The 20,660-nt window shown below is 38.6% G+C and overlaps 1 protein-coding gene across 2 annotated transcripts in view; it reads left to right on the top strand.

Annotated features, from left to right (window-relative positions):
- The window catches only part of fgfr1a (fibroblast growth factor receptor 1a), a 37,143-nt gene extending 21,155 nt beyond the window's left edge, over nucleotides 1-15,988 (top strand). The window contains exons 7-18 of one of the 2 annotated variants that reach the window (XM_079466848.1): nucleotides 2,102-2,292; nucleotides 4,951-5,095; nucleotides 8,097-8,287; nucleotides 9,034-9,170; nucleotides 9,320-9,441; nucleotides 10,508-10,618; nucleotides 10,845-11,035; nucleotides 12,494-12,616; nucleotides 12,792-12,862; nucleotides 12,952-13,089; nucleotides 13,174-13,279; nucleotides 14,120-15,988. In XM_079466848.1, the coding sequence (XP_079322974.1) occupies nucleotides 2,102-2,292; nucleotides 4,951-5,095; nucleotides 8,097-8,287; nucleotides 9,034-9,170; nucleotides 9,320-9,441; nucleotides 10,508-10,618; nucleotides 10,845-11,035; nucleotides 12,494-12,616; nucleotides 12,792-12,862; nucleotides 12,952-13,089; nucleotides 13,174-13,279; nucleotides 14,120-14,299 (1,706 nt within the window). In that variant the 3' untranslated portion in view covers nucleotides 14,300-15,988. Of the gene's footprint in view, nucleotides 1-2,101; nucleotides 2,293-2,720; nucleotides 2,869-4,950; nucleotides 5,096-8,096; nucleotides 8,288-9,033; nucleotides 9,171-9,319; nucleotides 9,442-10,507; nucleotides 10,619-10,844; nucleotides 11,036-12,493; nucleotides 12,617-12,791; nucleotides 12,863-12,951; nucleotides 13,090-13,173; nucleotides 13,280-14,119 lie in introns of both variants that reach the window. The other variant, XM_079466847.1, reaches the window with a different exon arrangement.
- The last annotated feature ends 4,672 nt before the right edge of the window (nucleotides 15,989-20,660 follow it).

Here is a 20,660-nt window from a genome sequence, read left to right as displayed (position 1 = left end):
GAGCGTGTTACATAAATATGTTTTCTTCTTCAGCAAAGAAGCGAAAATGCAACGACATTTTGGTCCTGTGAGAGCCGCCGTAGTGCTTCTTAAGGGAGGGGTGGAATGAGCCGTTTATTGCAATTCGCAACCTCACCACTAAATGTCGCTACAATCTCCACATTGCTCCTTTTATTATGCATGTTAAATTGAAAATCTGATTATGTCTCACTGTTTCACAATGGGGTTTTTTTGTACACCTTTTCAATAATGTGAAAAATGCTATTGAAATAAGATCAAGACTTGTGCATTTTAGCAGTTTTGCCACAGACTTTTGGAAAAACGGGTTTTGTCACTTGTTTTGTCATTGTTTTCTTGCTAGCTTAGATTTTCCAGTCAAATTGAATTCAAATATAAAAATTGGCAAATTTATGTACAATTCAGTCATATATTTGAACATGAGATCACATTTGATTCAATTGACATTAGTCAAGTCAAGTCAGCTTTATTTATATAGCGCTTTTTAAAATTTTCATTGTTACAAAGCAGCTGTACAAGAAAACATTGACTATAAGTAAAACATATGAGGTTATGGAAGTCAAAACACAGGTCAAATATCAGACACACAATAAATTCCTATATGCAGTGTTAATTAAATAAAACTATCAAATTCTAGCAGCCCCCCCGGCCAGGCAAACAGTGCAAAACAGTATGCAAACGGTGGCGAGGAACCCAAAACTCCATTGGAGGAGAAAAAAAACCTCAGAGGGAAACCAGGCCTAACCAGGGGATTCCAGTTCTCCTCTGGCAAAAACTGCAGCCTCTGCACAAGCTCAACAGTGCTTGCACAACAAGGCAAAATAAAAAAAGTTAGATTTAAAATTATCATTAATAATCTAATAGCGACTGAAGTTTTGTAGAGTCGCCACGTCCTTCGTCCAGCATTTGTCAGGTCTGGAAATGGATTGCGCCCTGCCCGCCCCGGTAACCTTGGACTGCATTAGAACTTTTTTTTCAGGAACAGCAAACCAAAATCGCTTGCACTTTAATTCACTTTTCAACCTCCTGCCCTCCGTGAAATACTTCCACCGAGAAATGGGCTGTGGCTTAAATCAACAGCGCCACTCATTTCCACCAAATTGCTGCAATTAGAATGAGATTCTGGTCAGCATGTTAAAAGAGGGCTTCTCCCTGCAGTCTGTGTGAGATTAGCATCAAAGCTTAAACTACCCCAATATCACCCAATGGACCTTCCAGCCGCTGATCTGATTTTCTGGTTTTAGAGGCATTTAGGCACTTTAGGGTTTAAAACTTTTACATTTATTCATCTACTTGACGCTTTTATCTAAACAAAGCTTACAGTTGAGGGGACATTTAACATTTGGCACTGCGAGCCAAAGAGGTTCAAAACTAGCCTTTTTCATCACCCATTAGCCACGTTTACATGCAACCAGATAATCCACTTGTAATCGGATTGATTGCTCAATCGGACTGAAAAACCACAACCACATCATTTATCCATTCAATGGCACGCGTGTTATTAAGTAAATGGAGACGAGCGTTGTAGAGTCTACAGGGCTCGTGAGTTCTTTAATAGCATTACATAAAGCATATAAAGAACATTGTGTTATTCTGAAACGTTGTTTTCTCGGGCAAATGTGTAAATACTAACTATATTGACTTGACGTTCATCCAGAAAAGAAGTTTGAAGTGAGAGGTTTGACGCTGTGCGCAGTGTTGCCAGGTCCTGTTATGTTTCAAGTACTTGGTCATTCAAGAACATTTCGAATGGTTGTCACCGTTGTTTTTTCTTGTAAGTGGAATAATGTTCTCTATCAGATGTTGATAATTGGGCTAAGCTAGTTTTTGGATCGTTTTGAATGGCCATTGGCCTGGATTGGTTAAGCAAATCTGGCAACCCTAGCTGTTCACTTCCGCAGTAGGTCTGTTTAGAATATATTTCATGGACATCTAGATGAAGTTTTGAATCATGTTATAACGGGGACATGTAAACAACACTTTCATAATCTGCAATCAGATTCAATTCATTCGGATTGACGAAAATGGGTGCATGCAAACAGCCATTGATACCTCACTAACCGTTTATGTTTGTGTGATACAGAGCGTTCACCCCACAGGCCAATTCTTCAGGCCGGGTTGCCTGCTAACCGTACGGCAGTGGTGGGAAGTGTCGTGGAGTTCGAGTGTAAAGTCTTCAGCGATCCGCAGCCGCACATCCAGTGGCTGAAACACATCGAGGTCAACGGCAGCAGAGTGGGAACTGACGGACTGCCTTATGTTCGAATCATAAAGGTAAAGATATGTTTTTCTTTGCTAGTCTGAATTTCAGTTTGACTAAATCCAACGCTTGTCCTTGCTTTCCTCATAGGGCATAACACATGAGTTGTGAATTGTTAAAATTGCTTATTGAAGTATTATTTCTTAATGTAGATAATTCCTGATATGTAGGTGTTTTTTTCCTCAAAGTAACTCACATTAAGTTACTTAACCTCTGTGAACAGGAACACCTTGAATGGAGCAGGACTAACAGCTTTTGGTGAAAATTTAAGCCGTGCTATTGGCAGCCTGCTCTAATTTATTTCATAAGATCAGTAACAGCCCCTCAAGAGCATTGTGGCCTCCTCCAGTGACAACGAGTGAAACCAATAGCAATGCAAGTTGGACTTTGTGTTTGACCTGTAATATGTGTTTGACCTGTAATATGTGTTTGACCTTCGCAGCACTCAGGGGTCAACAGCTCGGACACACAGGTCTTGATGCTGAACAACGTGACAGAAGAAGATAGCGGAGAGTATATATGTAAAGCTTCCAATTATATAGGCCAAGCCAACCAATCAGCATGGCTCACCGTTACACAGCCCTCTAAAGGTAACACACGACCCGGCTGCGAAAATGTCAGGGCAGATAATACATAGATAGACAGGGGTACAGGCAGTCACGCTGACCGTTAACACATCGGCCCTCTCTCTCGTCTCTTGTTTACTCTGGAGCCCTTTGCTATAAATGATGCCATGGAAAATCCCAGCAGAGCAACTGGAAGTATTTTGGCTTTTGTTTACACTGGAAGTTTCCTTCTCTCCATGCCTGTGCTACGCTCTGCCCTCCTAATAAGGGTGTGTTTGTGCCCTCTAAAGAATTACTTGCACTCTCTTGCCCTTCAAAGGCTTCTCAGCGGCACCTTAAATGCGCCTGTCGAAATTCCTTCACCTCACTCGGGGGTAAATGATTTTTTTCCTCTTGACAACCTGACTACTTTGGGTCCGTGATCTTTTCATCCCGCAGTCTTTTTATCTCGCATAATTCTTACATGTAATTTGTTCTTTCCAATAACAGAAAATGTCCAATCTTTTCAATATCAGGATTGAAAATGTCTTCTTTTAAAGTTTTATATAGATGCAATAATTAGGAAATGGAATTCAAGCGCTTAGTAACATGTAGGCGATATAGATATAGATATATATCAATCATTAGTGGTATATAACATTATGTAAAAAGCTTGAAGTTGTTCAAGTATCTATCTTTAGTGTAGGCATTTGAACATTTTTTTTAAATCTAAAGTAATCTAGTGTAAAATAAATATTTGCATTTTGTCACCATTAAATCTTGACAGCCCTAGTTAAGTTATTTTTTACATAATATGTGTGTACTGCCTATGAAAAAATATGTATATATATAAGTAAACACACACACACTCATACATTTATATATTAGAGATATTTACACAAGTATTGATTTTTATATTTATATAGATTTTTTTATATATAAATAGAAGTATGTAATGCATGCATCTATCATTAAATAAGTATATATATATATATATATATATAATATAAATTCTATATAAATGTATATCACATATATAAAGATTTATTAAAATTATACACGTGTGTGTGAACTTTATATATATATATACACACATAATTATTATACACAGTACACACATATGTATTATGTAAACTTAAACTGTTATTTCTGCATGCGATTAGTTTGCGATTAATAGTTTGACTGCCCTATATAAAAATAAATATCAAACTTAAATTATTCTTAACTATTTACCAAGGAACTCAACACACATTTCTTGCGTGTGTTTATTAGTCGTACTGAGTAAAACATTCTTCTGTTGTTACTAATGGAGAGCCTAACAATTGAAATACAAACAAATGACTGGATTCTGGATTATTTTCAAAAGCAAACGCAAGATTTGTGACAGTCACTATTATTCAAATATATTATACGAATGCCAGTGGTATTGGTTCCATTTTTATAATTAACTTTTGTAGTAAAGAAAAATAGCTGTTTATGGCTTATTAGCGAACCAGAAGTCTGCGCCTTATTAACAATAATAGGTGATCAACAAAATTTTCAGTGCAACTTTGCTGTCTGAACTAGGGATTTTGAATAGTTGCTCAAGTACGATACCATTTTTCTATATTTCCTCTTTAATTTTCTTATTTGTCAGCTAGTACTTATTTTCTTTCTAATGATCTAATATCTAATGATCAATACTTCTTCGAAATTTGTGTTTACAGTGTGCACACGTATATAAAAGTCATTCTTAGTTTACAGTCTCTGCTGGTAATATTCCATGTGGCCCATCTTGTGCATGTGGAGATGGATTCTGAAGGGTGACTAGGGGGGTGGACGTCACCCTCCTCTCTGATGTCTCGTCCTCAGGTGTTGGGTCTTTAGCAGGTGGAGCCGTGCACTCCGTTCTCCAGCTTTAACCACAAATCTATTATCAGGGTCATCGAACGGTCCAGTTTCAATCAGGAAATGGTCTTGTTTTCTCTAGGGACGGTGAAGGATCTTGTTTTAGAGGGTTTCTCCTTTTTCTTGTTCATCTAACTCGATCCAATCCTTGCCCCTCTCTATCGGAAATCTCGCCTTTTCTCTCCTCTGGTGGGTTTTTCCCGAAGCTCTCCGGCTTCATCCTGTGGTTCTTTTCTCTAGACGGCAGGCGTCAACACCACGGATAAGGAGATGGAGCTACTGCAGATCAAGAATGTGACTTTAGAGGATGCTGGAGAGTACACCTGCTTGGCTGGGAATTCTATCGGCCACTCCCATCATTCTGCATGGTTGACTGTCTATAAAGGTATCTTTGGTTCTTTCGGTTGATGGTTTCTTTCTGTCTAACTGCAGCAGTTCACGCTGCGGGTTGAATTTAGTGCAGTGGTTTCCATACGGTATGGAAATGTGCTTAATACATTGTCAGTGCTAGCAGACACTAGCTTTACTGTTTATACTGTCTATAGCTGTGGTTCTCAAACTTTTTTGGTCATTCCCCACTTTAGACAAGGGGGAATTTTCAAGCCCCACCTGCCCCCATCGCCCCAACAAAATGTTAATGAAATGCGCAACAAGCTTTACATGTTCCAATTTATTGAACTAAAAAGTAGTATCAGAGTAACAAGTTGTATCTAAAATACAAACTATATACATCAAATAACAGAAAGTTCTAAAATAAAGAAAATAAAAGTGCAGCTGTGTCATAATAACTTTCATGAAATAAAAAAAATAGAGAAAAAAAAGTGCAGCTATGCACTACTAATTTCAAAAATAGAAAAGATATAAAAGTGCCATTTTGAAATCTGTAAAAAAAACATTTAAATATGGCCGCGAAAGTTTGTTCCGTTACAATTAATATGCCGATGTCATGTTATTTTGGCACTTCGGTTCCAGGTTACATTTTTCTCGGAGTCTCATATCTAATGTTCTTTTAATATAGACTCCATGTAGACTAGTAATGATTCTGATCCTGGCAGTCACTGAACATTCTAAATCTCATATCAGGGAGCTTTCTTAGGGGCACGGAAATAATATCCCATATATGGGACCAAACCGGATACCGCTCAAAAGGTAAAACATTTCTGTAGCGAGGTAGGCGGGACGAGAGCCAGGATTCGAGGCCGGTGCGTGAATGATAACGAGCGTCAGCTGTACGCGCACCGTACTATTGGGTTTCGGAAGGAAGGAGGCGGGAACCGGCGAACATTTAACATCTTTAATCAAATCAAATAAACAAGGACGTAAAAGACAAAACACAAACACAACTTCCAGGCCCGGTCCTCTCTCACTGACGGTCCGGTCGCTCGTCCACTTATGCTTCACAATCTCCTCCGTGATACCAGACCGGTGCGCGTACAGCTGACGCTCGTAATCATTCACGCACCGGCCTCTCGCCCCGCCTACCTCACTACAATTTCATTTGTAACCATGAATACAATATTCCGGAAGATTTGATCAGCTTTTGGTGAAAATTTAAGCCGTGCTATTGGCAGCCTAATTTATTTCATAAGATCAAATTAGATTTGATGTTTCCATATAAGGCATAAAAAGGAACATTTCCTCCCGTCTGGCGCACCCCACCTGCCACGTCTCTATTCCCCACCAGTGGGGCGCCCCCCACAGTTTGAGAAACGCTGGTCTATAGCAAATGACAATGCAAACTTTGTGAACTGCACTATTCTTCAAACCCTGATGCGTTTCTGCTCTTCTTCTGTTAAATGTCGGTTGAAACATGTTGAAATGACATGTTTCATCTCTTTGTTTAGAAACATGGAATCAGAGCAAAGTCAAACTTCACAGAGTCTCACCAAAACAAGCTGTATGCAACAGTTGAATCTTTTCTGCAAGGTCACATTTGGCAAGAATTCCAATCATATTTTGCAACTGCCTCATGCAAAACAGTGTGTGACTCATTGTGGCCAGTGGTTTGGCAAGGCTTTGTTTCCATTGTAACGGTACTTGTACATTACAAAATGCTTTTTCTAGTTTTCCAACATTAACCCATTTCCAATTAACATTTCTTCCCGCCTCAACGTTGGACAAGCATCCCAAAGAGAATGACATGAAATAGAAGCGCTCCGCTAATGTCATTTCCTCTTTGGGTCAAAACCGATAAACACCTTACCTAAAGGACAAATCTGTTCGGTTTTGGAATAGATTGAGTTTATCAAGATGCTTGTCGGTAATGTTGAGACGTTCAACATTAGGAATGAGAATTATGTATCATTCTTACTGTTGAATGTTAATGTTGCATTCACATTGTGCAAGAAGAGAAACAGGCAGCATGATAACACAAATAATGTATTATGTAGTGTTTTAAAGCCAAATGAAAGATGAGTAATTCATCAATGTGATGCATTTGCCTATTTATAGATTTTTTTCCTGTGTGAAAATGTATACACATAACATCCTTTGTGTGCGTGAATTGTGTGAATGAATGCAGCCCAGTATCATAAGTCAGGGCTTGACAAACAGCAACCAAGTAGCTTAGGAAATACTTTATTCTCCTAGACTTCTCATGTAATTTTACCCACATAACCTCACTCCATTTATACTCCCACCCATAACCTCTCGGATATTGTCTTCCCACCCAGCCTTTCTTCTCCATTTACATTTCTATTTGTGTTTCAAATATAGTTTACATAAAGCTATTTTTTGGCCTCATTTAAAAGTGAGAGTTGCCAAGTATCATAAGCCACGGTTTTCTTCTCTCGCTGCTCACATAGGCAAAAGAATGTGCCGAGAAACTCGATCCATGAAAGAAGTAATTATGACGCTACAATAGCAGTTTGTGTTGCATGCAATGTGCCAGTCACGTGAACAACTTCTCGATTTGTGCGTTGGCCTTTTTTCTTTGTTTTCGGTGCGTGCGATTTTTTTCAATCGCAGATAAACATACAGGTTTCTGTAAAAACAAGAAACGATCCAAGCCTTGCAAACTAAAGGCTCAAGCATTTACTTTTACCAGTAACATGCGACTATTGACCCTTTGCTAAGCTCTGGCCCTTTTGGTTCATGTTGTTCACTAAGGCAAGCTTCGCAAAACATCCCATAGGAATAAACCTCAGATATTTGTGAGCGGTGTATATAAATGAAAAGTAGTGAAATTTGTGGATATCACACACCCATGGAATGAAATGTGATGCCGTTTGTATGTGCTGTTTTTCTTAATGTAATGAACTACAGAGATTGCAATAAAAGCCGACACTAACCACAGAAGGGAAAGCAAAATGATGAAATAAATAAATAATTTTCAGCAACCTCATTCCTTTCTGCCACCTTGCATTGCTCCCTCTTCCCAAATCTAGATCCTCCCCCAGGTCCACAGCAAAACCAGACCTACCTGGAGGTGCTAATCTACTGCGTGGGTTTTTTTCTCATCTGCGTGATGGTGGTGATCGCCGTGTTGGCCAAAATGCACAGCTCGGCCAAGAAAAGTGACTTCAACAGCCAGCTGGCTGTCCACAAACTGGCCAAGAGCATCCCCCTGCGCAGACAGGTAACAGAAAGTAGATAGGGGGTTTGATATCTTTACCACTAAACACAAACTCCAATCTTTTCTCAACAGCTTGTTAGTTGGATATTAGGGTTGTTGCTTGTGTTGTTTTACTTATTTTCATTAGAAAAAAGAGGCCATGATCAGTGAAGAACAGTCATGCAGTTTTATTCATGTTTAGTTATTTTTATAATTGATAGTTTAGCCAAAAATGATGAAACATATCTAAATGTTTATTAAGTTATGACGGGGATAGTTCACCCAAACATTTCTGTCATCATTTACTCACGCTCTTGTCATTTCAAACCTGTATGACTTACTTTCCTCTGCCGAACACACAAAGATGATATTGCGAAGAATGTCCTAAGACTGCCCATTTTTCAGTTGTGACAATTGTTATGTGACTACATTGAGAATGACTATATTTCACCTCAAGAAGATCAACAAATAATATTAACGGAAAATTGGTGTAAGTGTTTGCTTTATTTCCTGTGAGCTCTTGTTTTTTCTATGCGTTTTTTGTATATTAGAATAAAACCCATATTACCCGATAATCTGTGCTTTGCTGTTAGACCAAACTATTGTGTACCATACACCCCATATTTTGATGGTTTACATCATTTTTGGTAATTTAGTCAGCTGCATCATCCTTCAGTGTTAAGACACTCACAGACAAGCACTCATTGTTTGCTCACATGGTTTTATAGTGCAGTCTTGTATGGAGAGTAATTTTAAGTGTTTGTGTGCAGGTGTCTGTAGACTCCAGTTCCTCTGGAGGGATGCTGGTCCGGCCCTCCCGTCTCTCTTCCAGTGGCTCGCCGATGCTCTCAGGGGTCTCTGAATATGAACTGCCTCAGGACCCACGCTGGGAGGTTTCCAGAGACAGGTAAAATGAACACACATTGGAATCTCAGCCTTGAAGAACCAACACAGAAATGGCAAGACTTCAGTTCCAGTTTGATTAACTGGATAAAACAATCGCAGACTGTATCCAAGCGGATGGTTAATATTGTTTGTAAAATGTGTTCGTCTCAGGCTGGTTCTTGGGAAGCCGTTGGGAGAGGGCTGCTTTGGGCAGGTGATGATGGCGGAGGCTCAGGGGATGGACAAAGACAAACCCAACCGTGTCACCAAAGTGGCTGTCAAGATGCTTAAATGTAAGTGTCCACTTTTTTTCAACATTCTATGTGACTGTAGAGCTGGGACGATATTTCATGTATTGTTCAGATTCTCAATGCATTACGATTAAGTGCCGCCAGATCCGAAAGCAAGAGTGCGTGACATAAGCTATGTCCCAAATGACATACTACACACTATGCACTTAAAGATCAGGTAACACACTTAGTTTCTGACAATCTCATATTAATCTTGAGTGCCTATACAAAAGAATTAGTATTAGTACAATAGTATTGCATACGTCGTATCTTTGAAGAGTATTTAGTTAGAACAAATTGATAAAAGCGAGATACATCTGTAAGATTATTTTAAGCTGCTCGAGGTGGGGAGACGGAACTACAGCACGAGCAAGCAACACATCATCCCTTCGTGTATTATACATTATGCACGTTCACACCGACTGCCAACAAAACACAGAGGTAGGACTTTTCCTACTGATCAAAGAGCCAGAGTTTACGGAAGAGCCGTGCATCAAACACAGAATCGGCCTAGACAGGTATTATTGGTGTGAATCGCGATATCGTCACAGCCCACAGCAACAAACTCTGCTTGGAATTCTGTGTCCCATGAGGAATCTGATGGTCTACTGAGCTCTCGTCTTTCCCACCTCCACTCCGAAAGCGTGTTTATCGAGCTCTCTTGTCACATTCCATACCAAGCCTGTGTTTATTCTGGCTTAGGTCCTGTCTTTTCCCTCTCGCCTCTTCAGCGAGCGAATGACCTGACATCAGCAAAATCTGAGTTATTTCTGAAGTATTTTTCTGCATACTTTGGTCTATCCTATAATTTCTTGCTGCAGTTTGGTGTGTTGGATGTATTTTTATGGGATCCCTTTAAATATGACTTCTACAAACATCACACTTCGACTATGGAAGTAAACATAATGCCACACTATACCGGATATTAAAAGAACAGACCCATTTGATATATAACCCATCTGAATGGTCTATCACCTTGTTAGCTATTTATCTTTCATGGCTTGGAGGTTGAAGGTTGCGTGACCTGTCATATTAAAATCTGTGCGTTCATCAATATTGCTTTTTTTAGCCGACGCCACAGAGAAGGACCTGTCAGACCTCATCTCTGAGATGGAAATGATGAAGATTATTGGCAAACACAAGAACATCATCAACCTGCTGGGAGCCTGCACACAAGATGGTGAGTGAGGGAGGAGGCAGAAAGACAGATGGGGGGACGGAGACATTTAGAGATTCAGTACAGAGCATTTTATAATGTGTGTCATGTACGTCACATTAAGCTTTTTTATATGTTGTATTTTATTGATATTGTATTGGTCATCACCCCCATTCTCTAGTTACGGCCATTGGTTTTAGTAACGAAAAAACACTTACTGTGTCAATTCTTTTTGTACCGCTGCTTTCAGGTCCATTGTACGTCATTGTGGAGTTTGCAGAGAAGGGTAACCTGCGGGAATACCTGCGTGCCCGCCGTCCTCCTGGAATGGAGTACTGCTACAACCCTGATCAGGTGCCCTTGGAGCACATGTCAGTCAAAGACTTGGTTTCTTGTGCGTATCAGGTGGCACGTGGCATGGAATACCTGGCATCCAAGAAGGTGGGCATGTCTGCTTTTCTGGTGTAATCTGTACCCATCAAACATGATTACTTGACTTAATATATTATGTAACAATTATCTAATGCTGACAAATTTAATATAATATATAAAAAAAAATATATTATATATCATATACAATATTATATATTATATGAGTAATATGTTTTATAAATAAACAAGAATAAACACAACGATATTTTATTAATAAAATAAGATTCACATAGATCAATAGATGCTGTAGCAAAATAATGTTTATTATTATTTCCTAGTGTAGTAAATAGGGCTGTCAAGCGATAATCACATCCAGAATAAACGCAATATGGTTTGGCCGATAGACGATGAAATAGTCCATCGCCGATGGCAGACAGCCATCACGATGTTGGGCCGGCATCGTGATTCACCCTCATAACGCAATTTTTGTCATCAGGAGGGTCCGCGGTCGTCCGCACATCCCTTCCGCTTACGCGTACAGCACATTCCCGAGACAAATGTTGATAGTGGAGACATTCTGCCCAAGTTTCTAGCTCATTCATTCGCGATAATCCACGGTTGAGTATGATGTCAAGCTGCGCAACGCGTATGGGCGCAAGACGGAGACGGGCGTAGAAAGTGAAAGCAACCAGTGAATTGTAGCAATGCGCTCACATTGTGTGTGTGTAAACTTGTCAATGACGACCTGAATGTTCAAATTTACGGTATAGAAATATTAACACAACATCGTCGTCGAGCGTCACGTTATATAATCACACTCTTATTCATATAAAGGCCTTTAAAACAAGTAGGCGCGATTTGAATTGACACGTCCAGTATAGATTTACAGCTTCAATTGACGGCTGTGGAACACAGCTCAACGCGACGGCGGTCTCGTCTGGTGAACACAAAGTTATATCAGAATCTGTCAGACAGCGCACCCGTGTTAACTTCTTTCTTAGAAAAAAGATGTGTGTGTTGTCTTGAACACAAACATACCAGATTATGCCAGAAAGCACATTTTATCTAGTATAGTAAATAAGAAGCACATTAGACCTGCTTAGAGCGTCTGCTCTTAAAGGGGCCACGTTTTTAATCATGCTGCTGTGATTTTGTCTTTAATGTTGATCAAAGAACGAAAGAAAAGAAGAAATCAATGTGATTTTGTAGCTGTAATAAGGATTATTCTGTATTTAATTATTTAACAGTAAAGTGTTTAAGAACTTTATTTATTTTCTGTATATTTCCTATCTGTTAGACAAGCAGGAATGACACACTTATTATAATTGGTCTGATTAGTACAAAAAAAAATATATTTAATAAAGACATCTGTTGCCATGCCAACAATATTAGAATGTTGGCTTTTATTCATAACATTATTATCGTTTGACAGCCCTAGTTGTAAACTTTTCTTGAGAGTTGGTTTTGAGGCATGTATTTGTCTGGACTGTTCCCTTAAGTGCGTGTCTGTGTGTGTTTGCTCTTTAGTGTATTCATAGAGACTTGGCTGCCCGTAATGTCCTGGTAACCGAAGATAACGTCATGAAGATAGCAGACTTCGGCCTTGCACGAGACATTCATCATATTGATTACTACAAGAAGACCACCAATGTAAGGATCATAGTCAGAAAAACACAGTGTTATGTACTGCAAGTCTGCAGTTTCTTTCTTAGCGTGTATCATAAAACCCTTTGTTGCTTTTTTTATATTTACAGTAACTCGCCGTTGTTCTGTTGTACTGAACACGATGACAAACGTATTAATGTTGTGTTTGTGTTGTTCACAGGGACGTTTGCCTGTTAAATGGATGGCACCTGAAGCTCTGTTCGATCGCATTTACGCCCACCAGAGTGATGTGTATGTTTATTTGTAGTCTTACTGTAGTTTTATTAAAAAAGCTTGCTTAGCAGTGCTGAATACTGTTTGTCATTCTGATGGTGTGTTAGGTGGTCGTTTGGGGTGTTGCTTTGGGAGATCTTTACTCTTGGCGGCTCGCCATATCCAGGTGTGCCCGTAGAGGAACTGTTTAAACTGCTGAAGGAAGGTCATCGTATGGACCGCCCCTCCACATGCACCCATGAACTGTAAGAGTCCCGATTGTTTCAGTTATACCAGACAGTGTTTTAGAGATCTTGGAACGTGGTGGTAACGTGTTTGTTTGTTCGCAGGTATATGATGATGAGAGATTGTTGGCACGCCGTTCCGTCTCAGAGACCCACTTTTAAACAGCTGGTGGAAGATCTAGACCGCACCCTCTCTATGACATCCAATCAGGTGAGTGCATGCAGAAACTGCATCAAAACTCTTTCGATTGCACAAATCAGATTTTTAAGTCAACGTAAAGATTTTACTTTCAATGTTACGTTAACTGAAAACAGTTTATAGAGTTTATAAACTGTAAAGATGTATCAACTTTTCAGATTTCTCAGCCGTTTTTTTGTTTTACAAAATGTATTCTCAGGAATTAGAAATAAATGTTCAAACGATTCGGAATGTTTTGATGCCAATTTCAAGGATCTCGCATAATGCGTTATATCTTAATTCGGTGTAATACAAAGTTTCCAGCAACAAATATTTGTCAAATTGTCAGTAAACAAAAATGCTAATCAGGGTAAAGATACACAAAACATTCTTAAGAAGAAAAATCTTCCTAATTGCCATATTTTTTATTAAACGGATTTAAGATAAAAGTTTTGTATTATCGAAAACACTTAAGGCAGTTCTGAATGATTTTCTCAAGATCGATTAACAAAGCATAAAAATTACGATTGTTCTTAAGAAAATATTTAAGAACTTCGTAAGAAGGAACATTCTTACCAGCTTCCTATAATTTAATCTTATTTTGTTTAAAGAACAGTTCCGTGAATCCGGCCCCAGAATCTGCTGTATAATGTTTGGCATTTTTAACCAATGAGATTGCATGGTGGGTGGGGCTACGGGGTGACATCACTGAAACTAATCACTCATCAAAACATCCTAGGATTGGTTTTATATTTTTGGTAGTGCTTTGGAAGTAAATATTTAAGGCGTTTTTTACCTGTTGTTAGAGAGATATGTGGTCATTTAACTGATAAACAACAAGATTAACAAGTTTTTTTCTTTTGTCATTTTAAGGAGTATCTGGACCTGTCTTTATCCCTGGACCAATTTTCTCCAAATTTCCCCGACACGCGCAGCTCCACCTGCTCTTCAGGCGAAGACTCCGTGTTCTCCCATGACCCCAGCGCCGATGAACCCTGTCTGCCTAAATTTCCCCCACACCCCAACCGCGGAGTGCCGTTTAAGAAGCGCTGAGCCTTCACCTTCCACCCTTAACTTCAGTGTGCTACCTGGCTGGACTCAGCCCATGGACTCCAGGAGATTAAGCTTTGCCACATAGCACACTACAGAGTTGCCTGGAGTGAAAGCGCTTGGCATGGAGATTGTGTTTGAATGCGTCTGGAAGAGAACAAACCGGATACCTACAGACCCCATTTTACCTGTTGTTATAAAGCTATGGGTCACTTGAGCAAAGAGTGATGCTTACGCATTTGTGAAAACATTTCCATATACAATTTGTGACTGGCGGTACAGAAGACTTAAAAGTATGACTCTAATGGTGGGATGTTTGGAGGTTTCGATTTTTTTCCATTGAAGTTGAATGACGATGTTTCTTATGTTGTTGCTCAGACCAAATTTTTCACTATAAATGCTCTGCCCAGATTCATTTTAACAACGTCACACATCTGACTTACAGTCTTGTAAATACAGCTAGAAATGTATAAATATGAATATATATTTACACTCTACCCTTATTTTTATTACACTTTGAATTACGTTGCTTTTATTTGTACCTGGATGCGTATATGTAGAACTTTTTGGAAGTGTAGCTTTTTCGAAAGGGGCGCTAAAACGTCCAAAAGAATTGTAGATGAAATTATATATTAAGAGCTGATATATGGCCAGTTTTGTTACTGTTGTTTTCTGTATCATCGATTCAGAAGTGGCTCAGAACTGCCGCCATCTCAGATGGTACAACATCCCTGTTAAGCTATATATGTAGGCGGCCATTGTTGAAAAGACAACTAGCCTACTTTTTATGGTTGTTCTCTTATTATTTGCTCTTTATACACTCATTGGTGATCATAGGAAAAAGGTTTATTCAGATGAACACGAATGTACATCGCCCAAATAGAAATGATCGATTTGATGTAATGAAATGTCCACACGCTAACCCAACGGTGCCTCTGTCGCAGTGGGAAAGACCTGCACATCATTTATGATAATGCTAAAAGAATAACATCCAATAAAATTCTGTTAATAAACAAATCACGAAACCTTTCACAGTTTGAAAAACGTCATAAACAACCTTGTAAATATCTTGCTGACGAGTTTACAACGTAAATTGTGTTTACAGCGAAACTGACATTGCCATTTAGCGTAGGTTGGCAGCGGCAATGAAATATCACAATGCCTAGCCTACGGTGTAAACGCCGCCTCCCGCTGAAAGATGAGAGTGACCGTTAATACTTTATTTATAGTGGCGTGAATGATCCTTCTTAGTAAGGTTCTGTGCTACGAATGCATCAGACTGAAGGCGCTGTTTCCAACGGTGTCTGGCTCCCAGCCAATGAATGATGCATCCAATTGAACCTTTCTGGCCAGTACCAGCTCACGGCTCCTGCTGCCAAGACAAAAGTACCAGTCTTGATTTATACGGTAAAAGACTACGGTTGAAGGTTACGAGGTGTATAGCGGTTTAAATGTATTGGCGTTTGTCTTGTTGCAAGTGTATAATTGTTTATAGGACAGTGGCGGTCAATTTTAATTTTGGTACGTTGTTATGTTTTAAAAGGGGTAACGCAGGTCAAACAGATGGACTACTGAACGCTTATGTTTATTTGTTTTCTAAAGCATGTGCAATTTAATCTGGAATGGCTGCCTTGCAGCCGAGTCAACGCAAAATTTACCGATCGAATTCATCAATAAAGGTATCAGCTTTTACTTTTTTATGACCTTGTGTTTAATTTTATTTTGACTTGTTCAACAATTAAAGTTGTCCACGTGACATAATACTGTCATCATTTAGGCACTCACGTTCAAAACCTGAATATGTTATTATATGGTATGTTGAGAAACCTCAGAAGTCAATAGCTAGTGTTTTTGGTTACTTACATGCTTCAAAATATCTTCCATGTTCTACAGAAGAAAGAGTCATACCGGGTAAATGATAAAAGAATGTGAGTGTGTGTATATATAAATATGTATATATATATAGGCCTGTCAAGCGATTACAATTTTAATCTAATTAATTACATGAGGTGCCGATTAATTAATCTCACATAAAATTTAGCCCCAAATGATAACTTATTGCCAAAATATAACAAAAAGTAGCTTCAGAAATAGATATTTTATTTACATCTTCAAGCTAAAAACGGTCATTTCGTTTTTCAGAAGCTGAATTTGTATTTTTACAAAATTATAAACCAAAACAGTTTGGTCAACATCATTCTTCAAAAATAGCGTCCTTTCCCCAAAGAAATAGTCATTCAGGTTTTTTAATGACATGTAAGTAAACGTAAATAACAGAATCACAATTTGTGGGGAATTTTTATTCCTTGATCAATAATGTTTTTATAATAAATGATGGTTATGATCATTTTGATAGTTAAAAATGACTATACTCAGCAGTATGTATGTATATACACGCATATCATTTACATTTATGCATTTGGCAGACGCTTTTATCCAAAGCATCTAACATTGCGTGATGCTATACATTTGGTTCTGAGTAAAATCCCTGGGATCGAACCCATGACTTTTGTGTTGCTAGCGCCCTGCTTTAACCACTGAGCTACAGGAAAGCTGTATATTGTTAATTATATATACATTTGTATCTTATGTATATTTTATAATATATACAGTATATATTGTGAAACAGAAGTTGATTAACTAAAAGAACATAAACTGGTTAAATCTTTTCCTCCTTGTGCATTGATGTGAGAGCCTGGACTGGACTGTATTGGGCAGCGACACCCTTTTCAAAGTGCTGTGTGTTGTTTTCAGCTTTATTATTATCGTTGACCCTTGAGGGATCATCTGCACTGTTATCTGTGGACAAGAGAAGTGGGTGAGTAGGTAATGGTCGGGTTAAAAGTGGAAGATGTTAAGTGAATCGTGTTGTCACATTGGTCAGATGATGGGACATGGAGACATCAGCAAGATCAAGACGCCTGCAGCCTGCAAGTGTTCTCGAGAGCATCAGCAAAACATTTCCAGCACACCAAATTGACAGAACGCAAGTCATGAACTTGTACACAGATTAAAAAAATCTCGATATAAACATCGTATATATTTTAGTTCTTGGTAAAACGGTCTAAATGACGTCATCAGGATTCAGTGGTATTTAGTGGATCTCGTCTGGGTGATGAATGAGATGACGGTAACAAGCCCTGGTGTTGTCTGAAGACAGATAAATATGTTACAACCTCTCCTTTATTTAGCTTTTTCAAGAACCTGCCCAGATCCTGATATCTTTGACTGAAATGGAGCATCTTCAGGGTGGAGTGCAAGGTCACTGATATCTACTTTCTTTGAAAAGAAAACAACGTGTCTTAAGGAAACTCGCTAAAAATTCTTCTCCTCTAAATGAAAGCATTTATTAAAAAATGACCAACTTTAGTTCAAATATCATTTCTTTGCACATTTCTTTATTTACTTTGTGACAAATAGTTAAATAAACAATGTGTGTGGATTAGAGAACAAGTTATTGCAATGAAAGTATCTTGATCCTCAAGAAACATATGGTACATTAGTTCATGCATTTGCTTAAAATGAACGACATCATTTTATAGCATTTACTAATCTTTGTTTATGTTAGTAAATACAAAACAATTGTTCATTCTAATGTTACCAGATACTTTTTACTTAGGAAATGTATTAATTATTATTCAATAAAATTATTATTTTTATTATTTATTGGCAGTTCCCAATTACTAATGTCAACAGAAACTACATTATTGCAAAGTGTTGCCAAGAAAATCATATGACAAGTGTTTTTCTATGAGAATTTATGAGCCGTCACTGGCAGATGCAGAGCTATCTTACCGCGGGTGGAGCTTGTTTTAGGTCACTGACCCCTGAAGTGTGTGTGTGTGTGTCTGTACCACTGACTGGGGTCCATATGGAAGTCACTCACTGGGGTAGAAATGACATAGAGGGCATTCAGAGGCCCCGACCTGTCAATCAATCTTTTGTCTGCATTGTTTGTTATTTCCTGTTTCCGCACTTCATTCAGATAAATAGTGTGAGAAGAAAGCAACAGAAACAATAAAACAACAAAAGATTGTTAGAATGGATCAAATGTTTGTAGCAGTGCGTGCATTGAACGTGACAGAAGCAGATGACAGGAAATCTAGAACAGCATCTAGAAAAATGTGTTTTCTCATTACAAACTGGAAGGGAGTAATAATCACATTTTAAAATAACATGCACAGTACGCAAAGTGGTTTAAATGATGTTAAACGCAACTTTTTTATTAAACATCCTATTTTTTATGAATGTACTTGAAAAAGAAATCGCTGGATTGTGCTAGACCAGTCTTTCCCCCATAATGCACCTGTTGCCCTGAGGCTGTGCTCTGCATTACTCGCAATAGATCGGATTTCCGACACAGGCTGGTCGCAGTACACTCACATGCATTATAGGTGGGGCTGAATAATCTTGGCCCGTCAACTTGTTCCACAGCATTAGCCCTTTGGCTAAACTTGGGTTTCTTGTCTGAACAGAGACAGCGATACGTGGCAGATCATTTTTCGTTTAAAAATGTCTGGCTTCAGGCAGATTCTACATTTACACTTTTTAAATCTCACACGGACTAAAAATGCAGACAATTACCAAGATGCGGAGGCGATAAGCTTTCACAATTTAATAAAAGAAAATGCATCCTAATGCAATTCCTGAAGTCAACTCATGACTTCCTTTGAGAAAACCTTTGAGCAAATAGTTCTCTGTTCAAAAATGTAATGTCAATTCCTTTGTCATTCCAAAATCTTTCACTTTCTTTCAAAAAAATACGTTTTTTAAGACTTGCTTAAAAAGACAAGCTCTAAAAAATGGTTTGAAAAAAGCCGTCCATTGAGGTTTAAGTCTTTTAAACAAGAAGACCAGAATTTCTCGAATTTCGACCATTTCTTTCTCAAAACAATAAGTTTGGGTCTCTGAATTTTTTGTTCACATCGGACATCTCTTATTGATTTAGACAAATTGCAAATGTGTTTTAGCACATCCGTGCAAAAGGTTGTGTACAGTTCTCAAGCACAATATCTAAATGCATAGCTTGTGGATCAAAACTGATTGAGTGATTCTCAGTGAAACCGTCAAAACTTCTGAACATTCTTCCATCGTGTGAACCATCACATGATCCATCCGGTTATCAAAACCTATCAGGCATGCATGTGTATTCTGTGAATATCTATGTAATGGGAAGTTTGTAATGTCTGCTAAGATGGCAAATTGTCATTGGAATAAACTGCAATAAATCACAAAATACCGTCTGCCAGCCAATCAAGCAGGTTTGGAAGCATATACTGTACATGGACACAGCACAATAACTTTGGTATGTATTTTTAGATTTCTTTTCAGCATGGAGTTGGAAATTTACGACCATCGGCCACAAAATCCGATGTCTCTGTTAGATGCCGTGAATGCTGCTTGTGAAGACATTACAGTCACAGTAATCACTGTAGGGGATGGGTGCGCCGCTGAAGGAGATTTTCTCCCTGGTGCATTGCAAAAAAACATCAGATGTGATGTGGATAAAAATCGGAATAGATCTGCAACGCTGCTGCTGCGGCGGAGCAAGTACAGAGACTTGCTACTGCCAGTACATCCACAGCATGCTGCTGTGTGCATATAAGGAACATATAACATAGAATAAACCCCCATAACTACTTGATAACCTTGTAGCAGATCTGTACGTGTGGACCTGGGGAAGGAGGCGGGTTTCTGAAACACGCTGCACTGCTACAACAATCACAAGCCAATATCTGAACATAGAGCAGCAAGCTCATTGGCTGCTGATACGGAGGGAACCAATCATCTTCACCGTGTAAGTTATTATTTCAGATTGGTTTAGACTTACGGACTGCGCCATCTAGAGTTTCATGCCAGAAGTACTCTGTCATTTAAATCGTGTTATTTATATCATTTATACGGTGCTTTTTTATCTATTTTTTATTTATATTATTTATACGGTATTTATAAGGCCCTAATATTACAAAGTGACATAATGCAACTCTCTTCAGATCTCTCAACTTCTAGTTGAATGTCATTGGTGTTAATCACACTTCATCTTTTACTTTGATCATAAGAGTGAGATGAGAGTAAAGGGGGCAGCCTAGGTTACTTCATGGTTTATGTAATAAAAGAAGAAATGATTCAGTAGACTGATGTCTGCCTGAATCGCTCTAATCATATCACTGAACCTTGAAGCTTATGTATTTGTATTCTCCGTAATTGAATTGGATTTAGATTAAATTGCAACACAGCACTCCTATTGTTTAACTTCAAAATGGGACACGATTCTTCCTCAGTAAGACTGCAGGGCTGAACATACTGTCAATAAAATGTGTCATGCATCACATCAGCAATGTTCTCTCTCTCCTGCATTTTCTCG

The sequence above is a fragment of the Barbatula barbatula genome (assembly GCF_947034865.1).
Source record: "Barbatula barbatula genome assembly, chromosome: 11".
In the NCBI taxonomy this organism is placed as follows: Eukaryota; Metazoa; Chordata; class Actinopteri; order Cypriniformes; family Nemacheilidae; genus Barbatula; species Barbatula barbatula.
Note: the sequence above shows the minus strand (reverse complement) of the source record. Positions and strands in the feature narration are given on the sequence as shown.